The sequence below is a fragment of the Salmo salar genome, chromosome 10 (genome assembly GCF_965601325.2).
Source record: "Salmo salar chromosome 10, fSalSal1, whole genome shotgun sequence".
NCBI classification, from domain to species: domain Eukaryota; kingdom Metazoa; phylum Chordata; class Actinopteri; order Salmoniformes; family Salmonidae; genus Salmo; species Salmo salar.
The window spans coordinates 65,128,716-65,149,787 of NC_138300.1; the positions used below are offsets into that span (position 1 = coordinate 65,128,716).

The following is a 21,072-nucleotide window of genomic DNA, read 5'->3' on the forward strand; positions in this document are numbered from 1 at the left end:
ATCGAGAGACTGACATTTTTGCCCATTCCTCCTTGCAAAACAGCTCAAGCTCAGTGAGGTTGGATGGAGAGCGTTTGTGAACAGCAGTTTTCAGTTCTTTCCACAGATTCTCGATTGGATTCAGGTCTGGACTTTGACTTGGCCATTCTAACACCTGGATATGTCTATTTGTGAACCATTCCATTGTAGATTTTGCTTTATGTTTTGGATCATTGTCTTGTTGGAAAACAAATCTCCGTCCCAGTCTCAGGTCTTTTGCAGACCCCATCAGGTTTTCTTCCAGAATGGTCCTGTATTTGGCTCCATCCATCTTCCCATCAATTTTAACCATCTTCCCTGCCCCTGCTGAAGAAAAGCAGGCCCAAACCATGATGCTGCCACCACCATGTTTGACAGTGGGGATGGTGTGTTCAGGGTGATGAGCTGTGTTGCTTTTACGCCAAACATAACATTTTGCATTGTTGCCAAAAAGTTCGATTTTGGTTTCATCTGACCAGAGCACCTTCTTCCACATGTTTGGTGTGTCTCCCAGGTGGCTAGTGGCAAACTTTAAACAACACTTTTTATGGATATCTTTAAGAAATGGCTTTCTTCTTGCCACTCTTCCATAAAGGCCAGATTTGTGCAGTATACGACTGATTGTTGTCCTATGGACAGAGTCTCCCACCTCAGCTGTAGATCTCTGCAGTTCATCCAGAGTGATCATGGGCCTCTTGGCTGCATCTCTGATCAGTCTTCTCCTTGTATGAGCTGAAAGTTTAGAGGGACGGCCGGGTCTTCGTAGATTTGCAGTGGTCTGATACTCCTTCCATTTCAATATTATCTACTCCTTCCATTTCAATATTATCGCTTGCACAGTGCTCCTTGGGATGTTTAAAGCTTGGGAAATCTTTTTGTATCCAAATCCGTCTTTAAACTTCTCCACAACAGTATCTCGGACCTGCCTGGTGTGTTCCTTGTTCTTCATGATGCTCTCTGCGCTTTAAACGGACCTCTGAGACTATCACAGAGCAGGTGCATTTATACGGAGACTTGATTACACACAGGTGGATTCTATTTATCATCATTAGTCATTTAGGTCAACATTGGATCATTCAGAGATCCTCACTGAACTTCTGGAGAGAGTTTGCTGCACTGAAAGTAAAGGGGCTGAATAATTTAGCACGGCCAATTTTTCAGTTTTTTATTTGTTAAAAAAGTTTGAAATATCCAATACATTTCGTTCCACTTCATAATTGTGTCCCACTTGTTGTTGATTCTTCACAAAAAATTACAGTTTTATATCTTTATGTTTGAAGCCTGAAATGTGGCAAAAGGTCGAAAAGTTCAAGGGGGCCGAATACTTTCGCAAGGCACTGTATAATATCATATATGCATGTGAAATGAATTACTGCCCACTACATCTGTATTCAGTTCCTTTGATTGTCTCAGTCAGGGTGCTGCAGTCAGAGAATGTGGCCTGTTGGAGAATGACTGCTCCCTGTGTTCTGTGTGCTTTGATCAAAGTGGGGAGAATGAGAGCGACAGTGAGCTGCACATGGTGTCACTGGGGGTTATGAGAAGAGAAGCGCTCCCACCAACGCCTGTGACAGCGTGTACTCTCCTCTCCCAGCTATGCACAAGATGATGAAATGAACAATGATGCACATCTGAAGAAAGGGATGAGACATAGAGAATCTCTCTCTCTTGCTTGCTCTCTCTTTCTCTGGACCTTCCCTGTGGATTTAGAGAGAGCAAAAAAATGTTTGACTGAGTTACAGAAATGTTTTTCACAATCTGACGGTGCTCTATCGGGGCCTCTTCAAAAAAAAAAAAAAATATGTTGATCATGGACCCTTAGAAGAAATTCTATTTCTTGCAAAGTTTTGGAAAGCTCTCGTTTTGGATTTGGTTAATGCATATTGTATGAGGTGTGTGACGCCTCTGTACTTTAGTCTAGTGCATTCACAAAAGTCCTAAGCCATTGCAGCATCTTTAGCATAAAAATACATGAAAATACAAAAACCCTGAAGCTCAAGGCAAAACCAAAAAAGTAATCTAGAGGTCGAAAGAAACGCACACCTGTTTAGGTGAGGTGCTGGCTAGCGGAGTAGAACACTTGAAAAATTAAAGGACAGCTGCACACTCTAGGAGCTCAGATGCAAAAATGTTATAACCTAATAACCAATGTTTCAACAGACAAGCTGTCTTCATCAGTGTAGAATGACAAACACTACGGGTCACTAGTTTATATAGTTTCAAAGGACACGCATGCGTGTCTGTAATCATGGCTGGGTGTGGCCTGATATCATTGGTTAATTCTCAGATATAAAAATAACGTTCCAAAAACATGAATGGATAGCATACGATTTATAGATACAATTTAGCAACATGGGCCTACAAACATTTACAATGGCAAAATCACAATCACAAGAATGGCTTCAGTTTGACAATAATATTGTGTAGAGTTGATTTTATTAGCGGGAAGTAGTTTAACTAAGGTCTAAATGTGGGGTCTTTGGTAAACAAAAATGTCACAGTGCTTTCAGAAATTATTCACACCCCATTACTTTTTCCACATTTTGTTGTGTTAAAATGGATTCAATTGAGATTTATTTTCACTGGCCTACACACAATACTCCATAATGTCAAAGTGGAATTATGTTTTAAAACATTTGTATAAGTTAATTAACAATTTTTATAAGCTGAAATGTCTTTAGTCAGTACATATTAAACCCCTTTCTTATGGCAAGCCTAAATACAAAAAAGTAATCTAGAGGTCGAAAGAAACGCACACCTGTTTAGGTGAGGTGCTGGCTAGCGGAGTAGAACACTTGAAAAATTAAAGGACAGCTGCACACTCTAGGAGCTCAGATGCAAAAATGTTATAACCTAATAACCAATGTTTCAACAGACAAGCTGTCTTCATCAGTGTAGAATGACAAACACTACGGGTCACAAGTTTATATAGTTTCAAAGGACACGCATGCGTGTCTGTAATCATGGCTGGGTGTGGCCTGATATCATTGGTTAATTCTCAGATATAAAAATAACGTTCCAAAAACATGAATGGATAGCATACGATTTATAGATACAATTTAGCAACATAGGCCTACAAACATTTACAATGGCAAAATCACAATCACAAGAATGGCTTCAGATCAAAGTCTACGTTGAGAGCGAGAGAAGCAAGGGTCTTTTAATTAAAGATCCAGGCAACCTCTTATTTTAACAGTAAATTGTCGAGATTCACCCCTCTCCTAGGGAGGGTGTCATTTTCGATGCCGAAATAACGTAGGGACGAAATCGAATGGTTTGCTTCCAAAAATTGGACCCCAGCTGGATAAGTCGAGTTTTTGCACCTAATGGTGCTACGATGCTCTGAGATTCGTACTTTTAATTCGCACTTTGTCTTACCCACATCATTTTTTACTACAAGGACAAGTTCTAGAAAAAAGTAGCCTCTTGGAATGATCTTGTTTGAACCACGTAGTATATTGTTTGAATATTTTAGTATCTCTTTCAAATGACTTAATTGTTCTTTGTCTAATTAGGCCAAAAAAATGTATGCAGCTTGTGTAATGATTCCTGCAGCCATCCATTGATATGATTGACAGATCTTTGATAGCCTAAAACAGTGCTGCTTTTGAATGCCAGAGTGTGTAAGTGGGCAAGTGTGAAGCGAGGAGCAGAGCATAATTTGACCTCCAATTTTGCTCTGGTAATGCTCAGCCACAAGCTCTGGGCATGCTCTGCCTAGCATTTATCATTTCCTTTGTCACTATTATTTTAACAATGCAAATAGTCCGGGTAACCATTTGATTACCTGTTCAGGAGTCTTATGGCTTGGGGGTAAAAACTGTTGAGAAGCCTTTTTGTCCTAGACTTGACACTCCGGTACCGCTTGCCATGCGGTAGTAGAGAGAACAGTCTATGACTGGGGTGGCTGGGGTCTTTAACAATTTTTAGGGCCTTCCTCTGACACCGCCTGGTATAGAGGTCCTAGATGGCAGGCAGCTTTGCCCCAGTGATGTACTGGGCCGTACGCACTACCTTCTGAAGTGCCTTGCGGTCGGAGGCCGAGCAATTGCCGTACCAGGCAGTGATGCAACCGGTCAGGATTCTCTCGATGTTGCAGCTGTAGAACCTTTTGAGGATCTCAGGACCCATGCCAAATCTTTTTAGTTTCCTGAGGGGGAATAGGCTTTGTCGTGCCCTCTTCACGACTGTCTTGGTGTGTTTGGACCATTCTAGTTTGTTGTTGATGTGGACACCAAGGAACTTGAAGCTCTCAACCTGCTCCACTACAGCCCCGTCGATGAGAAAGGGGGTGTGCTCGGTGCTCCTTTTCCTGTAGTCCACAATCATCTCCTTAGTCTTGGTTACGTTGCGGGAAAGGTTGTTATTCTGTCACCACCCGGCCAGGTCTCTGACCTCCTCCCTATAGGCTGTCTCGTCGTTGTCGGTGATCAGGCCTACCACTGTTGTGTCGTCTGCAAACTTAATGATGGTGTTGGAGTCGTGCCTGGCCATGCAGTCGTGGGTGAACAGGGAGTACAGGAGGGGACTGAGCATGCACCCCTGAATAAATGATATCAAACTGCAGCGATCAAATGATTTGCGCACAGCAAACACCAACAGGCTTCACATGTGCATTGAGCGTGGGAAATGCTCGCTACAAATTAAATATTATTATTATTATTATAAAGACAGAAAAATGCACATGTAAAAGCTTAATTACATAAAGGAATATTAGTGGGAATATAGCCATAATATAAACAAGAGAAAGGAGAATGGAATATATTTAAAAAGCTTAACATTGATGAAACAACCGCCGTGTGCGGAAGCTATTTCTCAAAAATCTATTACTTTTAAGTAGGGACCGGCACAGAGTCCTGTAGGACAGTCTCACATGGCTACAGAGTCCTACACTTCACTGCTGGAGGGAATACACATCCGTCCTTGATTGTGATCGAGAATGAAATGTGTGCACACAAGGTAAATAAAGTTTTTTCCATCAATACAATCAATGTAGGGATGTAACGTGATTTTATAAGGGAATTGCTTTCACTGTAAACCCAATTGTTTAGGATCTGAACACATAACTAAACACTTTTCTGTAACACTTTTTAAAGGCATTTAGGTTTTCGACACTACACACTGGGGGTGCTGTTTTAACACTGTAGGGTGTAATGTCGTATGAGCATTTTGTTTTTGCCATTCCTTTCGAGTGAAAGAGAGACCCACCCATGACTGTGTTGGGTGGGTCATGGTTGTTGCATTCAACAACTTCTAATCCTGAATCTTTCACCAAGTGACTGCCTTAGTGAATGTGTTTCAAATAAAAGTAAACCCTTTATGACCACATATTATATATGTCATACGGCCTTTAGTTATGGCCTAGGTATCTACAACGTTGTGGTCTGAAAATCCTGGTTCATGGGCCACATCAGACCTGCACATCACAATACGCTGGTTTGTGAAGGGATTAGTAATTGCTATAGGAATCTAGCTAGAGGGAAGATATCCAACAATTGGAATATTTTATCACCTGCAATCTGCACTCATAATGACTGCTATGGTGAAGGCCTCAAAATTCAAGACTACCTAAACCATCTAAACTGGAACAACCATCTAAACTGGAACAACCATCTCAGGAGCGGGTGAAACCCCTCAATTTAGATTAGTTTAGAAAAATTGTGGTTATTTATCTTTTGCATAGTATAAGATCAGTTAATCAGTCAATGTGCATGAGGAAATATAGATATTAAAACAAACTATTCTAAAAATCTACTTGCAAAAAAGCATGCTGGGAAATATGTGAATGAGGCCCCTTCCACGTCTTTTTCACTCAGAGTTATCGGAAATTAACTCAACACAGTCGAGTAACAACACCGCACGATTTGAAAATATTTCTTGAATCAAATATTCATTTGATAAGGTAAGCTAAAAATATTGATTTGAATGCATCCTTGAGAAGGAGCACTTGAAAGAGAGAACCGTGCATAATGGACGGATTTGGCGGACGGATTGCAAAATAAATCCTTGCATTGCAGGGATCAACTTGCTGTGGCAGTTTTATAGCCTCGTGCAGCAGCAGTAATAATAATAAATGATTACTACCTTACTATTCTGTGCAGGCTGACAGACTGATTTAGGCCATTTCAAACACTTCAAGCTACCAGGAGTCAAAAGCCACCAGAGTCAACAGCCACCAACTGGGCAAAAATGTGGTACACCCCATTACTTTTTCCACATTTTGTTGTGTTAAAATGGATTCAATTGAGATTTATTTTCACTGGCCTACACACAATACTCCATAATGTCAAAGTGGAATTATGTTTTAAAACATTTGTATAAGTTAATTAACAATTTTTATAAGCTGAAATGTCTTTAGTCAGTACATATTAAACCCCTTTCTTATGGCAAGCCTAAATACATTAAATTTGCTTAACAAGTCACATAATAAGTTACATGGACTCACTCTGGGTACAATAATAGCGTCTAGCATGATTTTTGAATGACTACTTCATCTCTGTACCCCACACATACAATTATCTGTAAGGTCCCTCAGTGAATTTCAAACACAGATTCAAACATAAAGACCAGGAAGATTTTCCAATGCCTCGCAAAAAAGGGCACCTATTGGTAAATGTGTAAAAAAAAAAAAAAATTCAAAGAAGCAGACATCGAGCATGGTGAAGTTATTAATTACACTTTGAATGGTGTATCAATACACCCAGTCACTACAAAAATACAGGTGTCCTTCCTAACTTAGTTGCCGGAGAGGAAGGAAACCGCTCAGGGGTTTCACCATGAGGCCAATGGTGGCTTTAAAACAGTTTACAGAGTTTAATGGCTGTAATAGGAGAAAACTGAGGACGGATCAACAACATTGTAGTTACGCCACAATACTAACCTAATTGACAGAGTGAAAATAAGGAACCCTGTACAGAATACAAATATTCAAAAACAATGCATCCTGTTTGCAACAAGGCATTAAAGTAATACTGCAAAAAATGTGGCAAAGCAATGAACCTTTTGTCCTGAATACAACGTGTTATGTTTTGGAAGAAAAACAAAGTCAGTACCACTCTCCATATTTTTAAGCATAGTGGTGGCTGCATCATGTTATGGGTATGCTTGTAATCATTAAGGACTGGGAAGTTTTACAGGATAAAAAATAAATGCAATGGTGCAATGCAAAGGCAAAATCCTAGAGGAAAACCTGGTTCAGTCTGCTTTCCTCCAGACTCTGGGAGATGAATTCACCTTTAAGCAGGACAATAACCTAAAATGGCCAAATCTACACTAGAGTTGCTTACCAAGAAGACAGTTAATGTTGCCGAGTTCTGTTTTCAAGCAGATTTAAATCAAAACTCTATGGCGAGACCCGAAAATGGTTGTGTAGCAATGGTCAACACCCAATTTGTCAGAGCTTGAAGAATTTAAAAAACAATAATGGGCAAATGTTGCACAATCCAGGTGTGGAAAGCTCTTAGAGACTTACCCAAAAAGACTCACAGCTGTTATCGTGATTCTAACATGTATTGACTCAGGGTGTTGAATACTTATCTAATCAAGATATATTAGTGTTTTATTCATATTTTGTTGTACAAATGTTAGCATTTCTCTTCCACTTTTACATTAGAGAATTTTGTGTAGATCGTTGACCAAAAACTAAACAAAAGTGGAAAAAGTCAAAGGGTTTGAATACTTTCTGGGCATATTAACCAAACAGGGCATTTGAAGCCGTTCAGAGATCTTCATGTCTTCTGATAAACCTGGTCTGATATTACAATTCGCAAAAAATATTTGTCCCTTAGGGGTTTTAGATAATTAAACCGTATTTTAGGGACTGCAGATTACTGTCGTGGAGCTGTTTTTATGCACCAATAATCTGTGTTCTCTTTTGTTGACATCACCATTGCGCATGCTCTGTGACAGTCTGTTTTGTGGCGTTTGTAGTGAGTCTTTTTATAGAACGTCTCATCATACAGTTGCCTGAGTACTTCAGTATTATAGACAGTGTAGTCTTGTACAATGACAGCGCCTCCCTATAACTATAGAGGTGTCATTCTGGAGATTTAAGGGCTTGTTTTTCAGAGCGGGACATAGAATGGAATGAATGTAGATGGAGCCCTAAACACATTTTGTGGGGACTGAGGGGTTGCAATCTCTAAAGAACAGTTTCAGATGTAATGTGAGTATGAGTTAGTATTTGAAACATGTTGCAGTTGTGCATCCTGGTATTCTGGCTGATTTGTTCCTATATGTATTATTTTGTATATATTTTCAGTAAATAGTTCACAAAGGTTTATTTCACCATGCTGGCCGGCTACGTGTTTTCTTTCTCCAATCATCTGTGCGCAAATCATTTAACCGCTGCAGTTTGAGATTATTTATTTCCTTTTATTTATGAAAAGAATCTGATACTTGCCTTTATTATTTAGGATTTATTTAAGATATTTTAGCTTAATTAAATAGATTTATATTATGGTGTTTCTACTCCAAGAAAAACTAAAATACATTTTACAGTAGCCTATGTATTGCCTACCTAAAAGAAATCCACTAATGCATTTGAAGTCCTTCAAAATTGAAACTACATATCCTAACGGTAGAAAGTAGAATAGACACTACATATAGGCTACTGTAGGTAGGGTAGGCTAAATAATTACAACCGGATAGGCTGAATTAAAAGAATAGTGATAAAGGAAATTAAAAATGCTAGGCAGAGCATGCCCAGAGTGAAATTGGAGCCGGAGCGAGGCACTGCATCTCAGTGCTAGAGGCGTCACTACAGACACCCTGGTTCGAATCCAGGCTGTATCACAACCGGCTGTGATTGGGAGTCCCATAGGGCGGCACACAATTGGCCCAGCATCGTCCGGGTTTGGCAGGTGTAGGCCATCATTGTCAATAAGAATTTGTTCTTAACTGACTTCCCTAGTTAAATAAAGGTTAAATAAATAAATAAATGCTCTGCTCCACACTCGCCCACTCAAAAGCAGCCCTGCTTTAGGCTATCTAAAAACTGGGCTTCCGTATTTATATCTTTGTGTATCATGACTGAAATACTGTGCGAAGTGTAAGTCTACACACCAGAATGGCTTTCCAAGATGTGTTGAGTGTTCCTGAATGGTCCAGTCTCCGTCCTGACTTAAATCTGCTTTAAAAAAATCAGAGATAAGGTTTGAATATCACTGTCCATCAATGATTCCCAACCAAATTTACTGAGCTTGAGCAATTTTGACAAAGCAATGGATATACAGTGCATTCTGAAAGTATTCAGAGCCCTTCACCTTTTCCACATTTTGTTACGTTACAGCCTTATTCTAAAATTCTAAAAAATAAATTAAAAAAACATTCCCTCAACAAGCTACACACAATACCCCATAATGACAATGCAAAAATGTTTTTGAAGTATTTGCAAATGTATTAAAAATAAAAACTGAAATAACATTTACATAAGTATTCAGACCCTTTGAAGCACCTTTGGCAACGATTACATTCTCAAGTCTTGGGTATGACGCTAGAAGTTTTGCACACCTGTATTTGGGGAGTTTCTCCAATTCTTCTCTGTAGATCCTCTCAAGATCTGTCAGGCTGGATGGGGAGCGTCGCTGCACAGCTATTTTCAGGTCTCCAGAGATCTTCGATTGGGTTCAAGTCCGGGCTCTGGCTGGGCCACTCAAGGACATTCAGACACTTTTCCCGAAGCCACTCCTGCGTTGTCTTGGCTGTGTGCTTGGGGTCATTGTCCTGTTGGATGGTGAACCTTCACCCCAGTCTGACGTTCTGAGCGCTCTGGAGCAGGTTTTCATCAACGATATCTCTGTACTTTGTGTCATTCATCTTTCCCTTGGGCCTCCCGAGTGGCGTAGCGGTCTATGGCTCTGTATCGCAGCGCATACGGCGCCACTACAGATCCGGGTTCGAAACCGGGCTGTGTCGCAGCTGGCCGTGACTGGGAGACCCATGAGGCAGCGCACAATTGGCCCAGCGTTGTCCGGGTTAGGGGAGGGTTTGGCCTGTGGCGGGTCGGGCGCATGCACACTGACATGGTCGTCAGTTGTACGTAGTTTCCTCCGACACATTGGTGCGGCTGTCTTCCGGGTTAAGCGAGCAGTGTGTCAAGAAGCAGTGCGGCTTGGCAGGGTTGTGTTTCGGAGGACACATGCCCCTCGACCTTCGCCTCTGCCGAATCCGTACGGGAGTTGCAGCAACTGTAACCACCAATTTGGATATCACGAAATTGGGGAGAAAAAGGGGTGAAAATTACAAAAAATATATATCTTTCCCTCGATCCTGACTAGTCTCCCAGTCCCTGCGGCTGAAAAATACCACCACAGCATGATGCTGCCACCACCAAGCTTCACCATAGGGTGGTACCCCAGACGTGACGCTTGGCATTCGGCATTCAGGCCAAAGAGTTCAATCTTTGTTTCATCAGACCAGAGAGTCTTGTTTCTCATGGTCTGAGAGTCTTTAGGTGCCTTTAGGTGGTTCTAAACTTGTTCCATTTAAGAATGATGGAGGCCACTGTGTTCACTGGGGACCTTCAATGCTGCAGAAATGTTTTGGTACCCTTCCCAGTTCTGTGCCTCGACACAATCCTGTCTCAGAGCTCTATGGACAATTCCTCCGACCTCGTGGCTTGGTTTTTGCTCTGACATGCACTGTCATCTGTGGGAACTTATATGGACAGGTGTGTGCCTTTCCAAATCAATTGCATTTAGGTGCATAGGTGACTCCAATGAAGTTGTAGAAACATCTCACGGATGATCAATGGAAACAGAATGCACCTGAGCTCAATTTTGAGTCTGAATACTTATGTAAATAGTTTTCAGTTTTTTATTTTTAATGCATTTGCAAAAATGTCTAAAAACCTGTTTTGACTTTGTCATTATGGGGTATTGTGTGTAGATTGATGAGGGGAACAAATATTTAATACATTTTAGAATAAGGCTGTAATGTAACAAATTGTAGAGAAGGGGAAGAGTCTAAATACTTTCTGAATGCACTGTATTTTTATTTTATCTTTATTTAACTAGGCAAGTCAGTTAAGAACAAATTCTCATTTTCAATGATGGCCTAGGAACAGTGGATTAACTGCCTTGTTCAGGGGCAGAACGACAGATTTGTACCTTGTCAGCTCGGGATTTGAACTTGCAAGCTTTCGGTTACTAGCCCAACGCTCTAACCACTAGGCTACCCTGCCACCCCAATGTATGTTGCCCTCAGAGTTGTACAAAGTTGGTAGAATCTTAAAACCTCTTACATCTAGACGTTCCGCTAGCGGAACACCTGCTCCAATATCCAATGATAGGCGTGGCGCGAATTACAAATTCCTCAAAAATACAAAAACTTCAATTTTTCAAACATATGACTATTTTACAGCATTTTAAAGACAAGACTCTCCTTTATCTAACCACACTGTCCAATTTCAAAAAGGCTTTACAGCGAAAGCAAAACATTAGATTATGTCAGCAGAGTACCCAGCCAGAAATAATCAGACACCCATTTTTCAAGCTAGCATATAATGTCACAAAAAACAAAACCACAGCTAAATGCAGCACTAACCTTTGATGATCTTCATCAGATGACACACCTAGGACATTATGTTATACAATACATGCATGTTTTGTTCAATCAAGTTCATATTTATATCAAAAACCAGCTTTTTACATTAGCATGTGACGTTCAGAACTAGCATACCTCCGGTGAATTTACTAAATTACTCACGATAAACGTTCACAAAAAACATAACAATTATTTTAAGAATTATAGATACAGAACTCCTTTGTGCAATCGAGGTGTCCGATTTTAAAATAGCTTTTCGGTGAAAGCACATTTTGCAATATTCTGAGTAGATAGCCCAGCCATCACGGCTAGCTATTTAGACACCCAGCAAGTTTAGCCCTGACCAAACTCCGATTTACTATTAGAAAAGTTTGATTACCTTTGGTGTTCTTCGTCAGAATGCACTCCCAGGACTGCTACTTCAATAACAAATGTTGGTTTGGTTCAAAATAATCCATTGTTATATCCAAATAGGGGCGTTTTGTTCGTGCGTTCAAGACACTATCCGAAGTGTAAATAAGGGTCACGAGCACGGCGCATTTCGTGACAAAAGATTTCTAAATATTCCATTACCGTACTTCGAAGCATGTCAACCGCTGTTTAAAATCATTTTATGCAATTTTTCTCGTAAAAAAGCGATAATATTCCGACCGGGAAAGCGTGTATACGTACAAAGAGAGAGAAAATAAAAGCATGGGATCCCCTCGTGCACGAGCCTGAGTCTCACAGTACTGTGACCAGCCACTATCCAAACGCGCTACTTTTTTTCAGCCAGAGCCTGCAAAGCCACGATTCAGCTTTTTGCCGCCTTCTGAGAGCCCATGGGAGCCGTAGGAAGTGTCACGTAACAGCAGAGATCCCCTGTATTGGATAGAGATAATCAAGAAGGGCAAGAAATTGTCAGACAGGGCATCTTCTCAGGTTTTGGCCTGCCAAATGAGTTCTGTTATACTCACAGACACCATTCAAACAGTTTTAGAAACTTTGGAGTGTTTTCTATCCAAAGCTAATAATTATATGCATATTCTAGTTTCTGAGCAGGAGTAATAATCAGATTAAATCGGGTATGTTTTTTTATCCGGCCGTGAAAATACTGCCCCCTAGCCATAACAGGTTAATAGAAATTATTCACAGCTGTAATGGCTGCCAAAGGTGCGGGCCGGCTGAGCTAACGCAGGCTAATGTGATTAGCATGAGGTTGTAAGTAACAAGAACATTTCCCAGGACAAAGACATATCTGATATTGGCAGAAAGCTGAAATTCTTGTTAATCTAATGGCACTGTCCAATTTACAGTAGCTATTACAGTGAAAAAAATACCATGCTATTGTTTGAGGAGGGTGCACAGTTATGAAAATGTATTAATAAACCAATTAGGCACATTTGGGCAGTCTTGATACAACATTTTGAACAGAAAAGCAATGGTTCATTGGATCAGTCTAAAACTTTGCACATACACTGCTGCCATCTAGTGGCCAAAATCTGAATTGTGCCTAGGCTAGAATAATACATTTACATTTAAGTCATTTAGCAGACGCTCTTATCCAGAGCGACTTACAAATTGGTGCATTCACCTTATGATATCCAGTGGAACAACCACTTTACAATAGTGCATCTAAATGTTTTAGGGGGGGTTAGAAGGATTACTTTATCCTATCCTAGGTATTCCTTAAAGAGGTGGGGTTTCAGGTGTCTCCGGAAGGTGGTGATTGACTCCGCTGTCCTGGCGTCGTGAGGGAGCTTGTTCCACCATAGGGGTGCCAGAGCAGCGAACAGTTTTGACTGGGCTGAGCGGGAACTGTGCTTCCGCAGAGGTAGGGGGGGCAGCAGGCCAGAGGTGGATGAACGCAGTGCCCTTGTTTGGGTGTGTAGGGCCTGATCAGAGCCTGAAGGTACGGAGGTGCCGTTCCCCTCACAGCTCCGTAGGCAAGCACCATGGTCTTGTAGCGGATGCGAGCTTCAACTGGAAGCCAGTGGAGAGAGCGGAGGAGCGGGGTGACGTGAGAGAACTTGGGAAGGTTGAACACCAGACGGGCTGCGGCGTTCTGGATGAGTTGTAGGGGTTTAATGGCACAGGCAGGGAGCCCAGCCAACAGCGAGTTGCAGTAATCCAGACGGGAGATGACAAGTGCCTGGATTAGGACCTGCGCCGCTTCCTATGTGAGGCAGGGTCGTACTCTGCGAATGTTGTAGAGCATGAACCTACAGGATCGGGTCACCGCCTTGATGTTAGTGGAGAACGACAGGGTGTTGTCCAGGGTCACGCCAAGGTTCTTAGCACTCTGGGAGGAGGACACAATGGAGTTGTCAACCGTGATGGCGAGATCATGGAACGGGCAGTCCTTCCCCGGGAGGAAGAGCAGCTCCGTCTTGCCGAGATTCAGCTTGAGGTGGTGATCCGTCATCCACAATGATATGTCTGCCAGACATGCAGAGATGCGATTCGCCACCTGGTTATCAGAAGGGGGAAAGGAGAAGATTAATTGTGTGTCGTCTGCATAGCAATGATAGGAGAGACCATGTGAGGATATGACAGAGCCAAGTGACTTGGTGTATAGCGAGAATAGGAGAGGGCCTAGAACAGAGCCCTGGGGCTCACCAGTGGTGAGTGCACGTGGTGCGGAGACAGACTCTCGCCACGCCACCTGGTAGGAGTGACCTGTCAGGTAGGATGCAATCCAAGCGTGGGCCGCGCCGGAGATGCCCAACTCGGAGAGGGTGGAGAGGAGGATCTGATGGTTCACAGTATCAAAGGCAGCAGATAGGTCTAGAAGGATGAGAGCAGAGGAGAGAGAGTTAGCTTTAGCAGTGCGGAGAGCCTCCGTGACACAGAGAAGAGCAGTCTCAGTTGAATGACCAGTCTTGAAACCTGACTGATTTGGATCAAGAACGTCATTCAGAGAGAGATAGCAGGAGAGCTGGCCAAGGACGGCACGTTCAAGAGTTTTGGAGAGAAAAGAAAGAAGGGATACTAGTCTGTAGTTGTTGACATCGGAGGGATCGAGTGTAGGTTTTTTCAGAAGGGGTGCAACTCTTGCTCTCTTGAAGACGGAAGGGACGTAGCCAGCGGCCAAGGATGAGTTGATGAGCGAGGTGAGGTAAGGGAGAAGGTCTCCGGAAATGGTCTGGAGAAGAGAGGAGGGGATAGGGTCAAGCGGGCAGGTTGTTGGGCGGCCAGGTTGTTGGGTGGCCTTTCTCTTGCATTTCAAAGATGATGGTACAAAAAAATGTTTTCTTTGTATTGTCTTTTACCAGATCTAATGTGTTATATTCTCCTAAATTAATTTAACATTTCCACAAACTTCAGTGTTTCCTTTCAAATGGTATCAAGTATATACATATTCTTGCTTCAGGTCCTGAGCTACAGGCAGTTAGATTTGGGTATGTCATTTTAGGCGAAAATTTAAAAAAAGGGGCGGATCCTTAAGAGCGTCTGGGGTGTGAAGACATACGCAATTTATATGATTTTTCTTTCATTTTGAAAATGTGGAGTAGGTTGTGTAGATCGATGGGGGGAAAAATGTAATATAATCCCCTTTTAGATAAAATTAAAAGGCAGAAAATGTGAAGACTGTGCAAGGGGTGTGTAAACTTTCTTTAGCGACTGTACATACCTTAGTAGTGGAAATTGTTGTAGATGTTGACTGCCTTTCTCTCTCTCCCTCTCCCTTTCTCCAGATCTGTCGGTGTAATGTGAAGGAGAACCAGCAGCAGTTTTTCCACAGCCTGGCGGTGAGACAGAGCCTTGCACTCCACTTCAACATCCAGCAGGACTGTGGCCACTTCCTGGCTGACGTCCCTCCCCGCCTGCTGCCCTGGGAGGAGGAGGAGGAAGAGGAAAACAATGAGGATGGGCAGAAAGAGACAAAGGATAAGGAGTCAAGGAGGAAGAAGGAGACTGTCGAAACAACGAATGCCATGCAGAACAGGCAAGCCGAGGAGGCCCAGATCCCAGGCCACCACATGGGCCTACGCAGCCGAGTGGTGGTGATCACCCGTGAAGTGCCCTTCCAGACCGTTGCTGACTTCGTCCGGGAGGGCACAGTCCGGCACGCCCGCAACCCGGACCTGTACGAACGTCAGGTGTGCCTGCTGCTTTTACAGCTGTGCTCGGGCCTGGAGCACATGAAGCCCTACCATGTGACCCACTGCGACCTGCGTCTGGAAAACCTACTGCTGGTGCACTGCCACCCGGGAAACCCCTGGAACTTGGACCTGCTCGAGCCCAACAATAACAGCAGCAACAGTGCCACCTCCGGGGCAGGTGCTGCCAACACGGCCACCAACGCCACCTGCCCTGCCCGCCTCATCATAAGCAACTTCTCCCAGGCCAAGCAGAAGAGCCCCCTGGTGGTGGACCCCAGCGCGCTGTGCAACCAGTCGCGACTGGCGCCCGAGATCGTCACAGCGACGCAGTATCGCAAGTGCGACGAGTTCCAGACAGGCATCCTCATCTACGAGATGCTGCACCAGCCCAACCCCTTCGAGGAGACACCCGAGCTGAAGGAGAGGGAGTACACCTGGGCTGACCTGCCGCCACTCCCGGCCCGCTCCCTCTACTCCCAGGGCCTGCAGCAGCTGGCCAGCCTCCTGCTCACCGTCAACCCCTCGGAAAGGATCCAGATGGCCGAGGCCAGGGCCTGCCTGCAGTGTCTGCTCTGGGGGCCCCGTGAGGACCTCTTCCAGGCGCTCAGCTACACCAGTGGCCAGGCTTCAGGCACCAACTCCAGCCAGCACGAGACCACCCTCCAGAACTGGCTGGACCTGAAGAGGACGCTGATGATGATCAAGTTCGCAGAGCGCTCGCTGGACACGGGCTGTGGCGTGAGCCTGGAGGATTGGCTGTGCTGCAAGTACTTGGCCTTCGCGACCACAGACACGCTCAGCCGAGTGGTGCGCATCCTCCAGCAGCAACACTCACAGTCCCAGCATCTGACCCATTCTCAGCAGCACCTAACCCAATCCCAACACCTGACCCACTCCCAACCGCTCTGAGCTCCATTACTCACTAGCTACTCACCGCTCATCCAATTCTCTCTAGACTCGTGTCGTAATGCTATGGGATTTTACACTTCCCCTCTCGTCTCTGTCCTATCCCTTCAACAACGCAACCAAACCATAAGCGGAAAATCTATGGTAAAAACTGTAATAAATCATTAGCCTTATTGTGGACTATGATATTGTATGCAGTGCTCAGTTTCACCAGTGTATCTTTTCTTTTGGTGGGAAAAAGTGTAGGGGGTGGGTGTTATCAAATTAAACCTGCTTCAATGTACGATGAAGTACTCGGATGAGACAAAAAGTACTTTGATACTACAAACTGGCAAATAGTCCTCGCTTGGTAAAATCTCAATGCGCTTCAATGAACAAGTAGGAAAAAAACATAAACCGTCAAAAAGGATGCTTGAATTGCTCTCAGCTGGAGTTGCAACAGGTTATCTCTACATTCAATTCAACGGGCCCCGATCTGAAAATCCAATCTTCTCAGACTTGAGTCTACTTTCACATTATTAGCCAATTATTACACAGGTCCTCTTTGCCATGGTTTGTTGTTCAGTTCACAGTATGTGACAACAATACGGCAGCACTGAGACTGGATATAAGCCTAGTGATAGTGACCACATAGCCCAGCCAATCTCTACTGGCTCCAGTTGCTCTGACATCCCCTTGTTGTCTGTGTGATGGTGTAGCCACCTCTCAAAACTGTCTCAAAGACATGAGTCCTATAGGGAATTCAGAGGGATTTAGCCTTCAGATCAGAGCTATCCTAACTAGAGCTGTCTGTCACCTTGAAATAGGAAGTTTGAATAATGCTTTTGAGTTTAGCTTTGAATAGATTTCAAGATAGAATGTCAACGTGCATAGTGTAGTGGTCATGCTTGCCCCAATGCTACAGCTCAGTCCTAGTCTAAAACATCTCCGATAATCTTCTCAGCACTCGCCCACTCCCTTTCACTGTCTACCATTACTGAGGGGGGAGAAAGGGAGGGTTGAGGCTCCAAGGACAATTGATTAAGAATGAAGAATACAGGCTCCTCAGTTCCCCAAGGAAGACAGACACCCAGCCCATATTTAGCATTACATCTTCTCCTCTACCATATACTAAACCACCTAATAAGGAGGCAAAACCTTATTCTTAGGTACATCGTTGGAATTATTTTTCATCCACCAAGTGTGTTATGCAAACTGAGAATCGCCAAAGTTCTGCCCCGCAGTCTCCATTTTGACAATTGTGAGAAATACATTGAGGCGACAACATTTTAGATGTTTATATAAGAGGCATCTGTTTCAGTTCATCAAGGTGAATGCATTGTAACACAGTCATTTGAAGTGTCCTTACCACTGCTTAAATACAGTACATGGTTCTGCAATCAACCCAGGCTGCCATGTTGCTTCGTATTATCATTGATGAGAAGTTAGATAGTAGTCGGACATGAAAGCACTACCAATGTAATTTTCTCGTTTTTAAGCAAAGCCAGAACTTAGAATACTAGGAAGTCTGTTTTAGTTGTGTGTTTCGTGGACAAACACTATTTTTCCTTTGGATATGTGCAATTAATGTAAAATGTTATTATTAACTATGAAAATGACAGTACTTAAACATGTACGTAGCCTACTTTTATCACTTTTCAGTTATTCTCGCTTCCATTATTATTTCTGGCACATAACTGGCGATGACGTTTAGCTGAAAACGCAGGGTTTAGTCTCAAACCTTGATGTGGAACTTGTTGTGGGGAGCTAGGACAACATTATTGCAGCGCGTAGAGGGACTTTGATGTTTCAGGGACTGCTTGTTGGGTTTTCGTTTTTTGTATTTGTTTGTAGTCTTTAATTCTACATTTTTTCCCTTCATTTTATTTGTTAGTATTAGATGCTTATGTGTTTCTAATTGACTGCTTCTGGCCTGGGTGATATGATCTATGTTTGCACATTCAGTAGAACTCAAGTGTTCCTAAGCGGAGAATGGAAATGTAGAAGCGAAACGGAGAACAGGTCGTAATAAAAAGCAGTTCTAGCCTGGTAACACTGTTCAGTCTGGATTAACCAGGCTAGTTCCATCCCTCGTGGAAAGAAACACGCTGTGTTTTGCTCAGCAGCAGCACATGGAATGTAGGAGTCTCTCTGGACTCGAGTGAAGCTTCGGTTGGAACTGAAAGGATCCCATGAACCTGGACTTATTATTCCCAATAGACTGTGTTAGCCACTCAGACTCCATTTTGGGGCGTTTCGCTAGTTAACCACTATACATGACAAGAGCTCCCGATCAATAGAGAATGGCCACTGCCTTAAACCCTGCTCCCTGCACATCTAACCACACCACCCAACCACTGAGATTCATATGCCTATTGTCCCATCACTATATATCTGTTTTATGGGCTGCCATGGGAACTCACTACAACTGTTGCAGATACATATCCATCCCTCTGCCTCATCAGCATTGGTGATACCACTGCACACAGTCAGCTTGTGGTCCATTTTAGCCAAATGAATGAGCTTTGGCTTTAAGGCCTGTGTCTGTCTGCCTGGAATCAATGCAACTGAAATACATGGCTTACATTGGCTTTGCTTCTATCAGTTAGGGGGCTTACTGAAGACGATAGAGACCGTTTGTGTGCTTTTGTGGTTGAACAATGTGAGAGATTTCGGCAGACCCCACATACTTTGGACTCACAGGTTGACGTCTCTAGCAGTGCTAGTTCGACACAGCAGATTCCTATAATAAAGGATTGAATAATGTCAGATTATAATTGACAGCTTGACACAAATACCCTGATGTTTTTTTTTTCTGGAACTCTCTACATTTATATATCCATAATAGGAGTGTGCAATGGCCTCCGGCATAACGGATCTAATGGGGTTCACCACACACTTTGCACAACAGACTATCTAATTTCCAAACATAACAGGTGTATGACTCTGAAACACATATTTGGGATTCCTCTTGTAATGTTTCATCATCCTGTGCGTGTCCATGCAGGTTTGGTTTCTCTTAGTAAGTATTGAACTGTTTTACTTATTCACCTGTACTCATCTAACAGCATCCTGTGAGAAGATGGCCAAACTCTGCCATGGTTTCCTTTCTATATCCAAATGAATAACATGACATAGCAGCCAGCCACTCACTAGCTAGGTCAGTGGGGGAGAACTACTGGGAACTACTGTGAGGAAGGGATCCTGTGTATTTAGATATAGGGTCAGATGTGATGTCAAGGACATCGAATGGTGACTTGAGGTCGAAGAGTCCAGGTCGCTGAGGAATGCATGTGGACTGCACTGGTGGCTGTCCTTGTATCTAGAGAGTCAACATTTATATTATCTAATGTAATCTTTAATCTACACTATTTACAGAATTTACAGTGCACCACTATCGGTCTGTCACGACAGACAAGATACCATGCATCGGCTTTCCTTTTTTGTCTCATTTGTTTTGGGAGAAAACTGGTGAATTGTTTTTTCTGTCCAGAAGAATGTTATTATAAAACTAAAGTGTTCTCACCTTTTGGAAAAAGAGTGTTTGCATACAGATTCATGTACAGTATTTTTCCCTCTTGTAAATGATCGAGTTAAACTACTTTAACAGCCAGTTGGGAGGAGGGTTTTTGAATGAGTAACAAACACCATTAAAAACACACTGTTCATGGATAGTGTTGCCAACAGTGGGTTTTGCAGTTTTTTATCATTGCATTTTAATCGCCACTGAACATAAAAAGTAAACTCTCTTGGCTTTCTATATATGTGTATATCTCTTGGCCTGTTGCCATTTTATTGTTGATCAAGTAACCGATAGTAACACAACAATAAATGTATGTTTTTATATACATTGTGCGTGAGACCCCATTATTGCCAATCTGTGTCAGCCGCTTGCATGTCCCTCTTGTGGTGATGAAGTGTAACAACTGACTAATACAAGGGCTGCATCCCGATAGTCTAGTTGGCTTCCTTATGAGGTAGGATCCTCCCCTTGACTCCTTTCCTTTAATTTGCGCTGCTGTAACAAAAGCAAGACTGGAGAAAGGAAATACCTTGTAGTTAACCACTATGTTGCTTTCACGTCTTCTGTGCTTTCAGATTATCGGGGCAAATGAAGGAGATGAAACACTGGGGAGAAGCCACTCTAGACTATTGAGCAACTGTGGGTTTTATCAGTTCATCTGTGTGAGTTGAACGCTTGTTCATTGTCAGTCTCATATAAGTGAAAGGTATGTACAGAGCTTAAAGACACTTGTGGCATCTGGATATGTTGGTCATCATGATGGAAACATCAGAAATGGGGAGAACCCATTAATTCAGGGAATAATTATAAATGTGACTGAAAACAACAAGCAACTCCAATGATCAAATGGTGATTGAGTTCAAATGGAATCGACGGCATCCCTGTCAGACTTTCTAGCTCAATATTTAGTTTTTATTCCCAAATCTGATTTCACGACTCTAATTTAAATGTAAGAAATGTATGACCTAGAAATATTAAAATAGCATGTACTACTTTCTTAAAGTGACTGTCCAGTGT

At 42.8% G+C, this 21,072-nt stretch overlaps 1 protein-coding gene across 3 annotated transcripts in view; it reads left to right on the forward strand.

Moving 5' to 3' along the window:
* peak1 (pseudopodium-enriched atypical kinase 1) overlaps nt 1–20,380 on the forward strand; it is a 298,755-nt gene extending 278,375 nt beyond the window's left edge. For all 3 annotated transcript variants that reach the window (XM_014123825.3, XM_014123826.3, XM_014123827.3), the window contains one exon: nt 15,240–20,380. In XM_014123825.3, the coding sequence (XP_013979300.1) occupies nt 15,240–16,556 (1,317 nt within the window). In that variant the 3' untranslated portion in view covers nt 16,557–20,380. The remainder of the gene's footprint in view (nt 1–15,239) is intronic.
* Nucleotides 20,381–21,072: the final 692 nt, after the last annotated feature.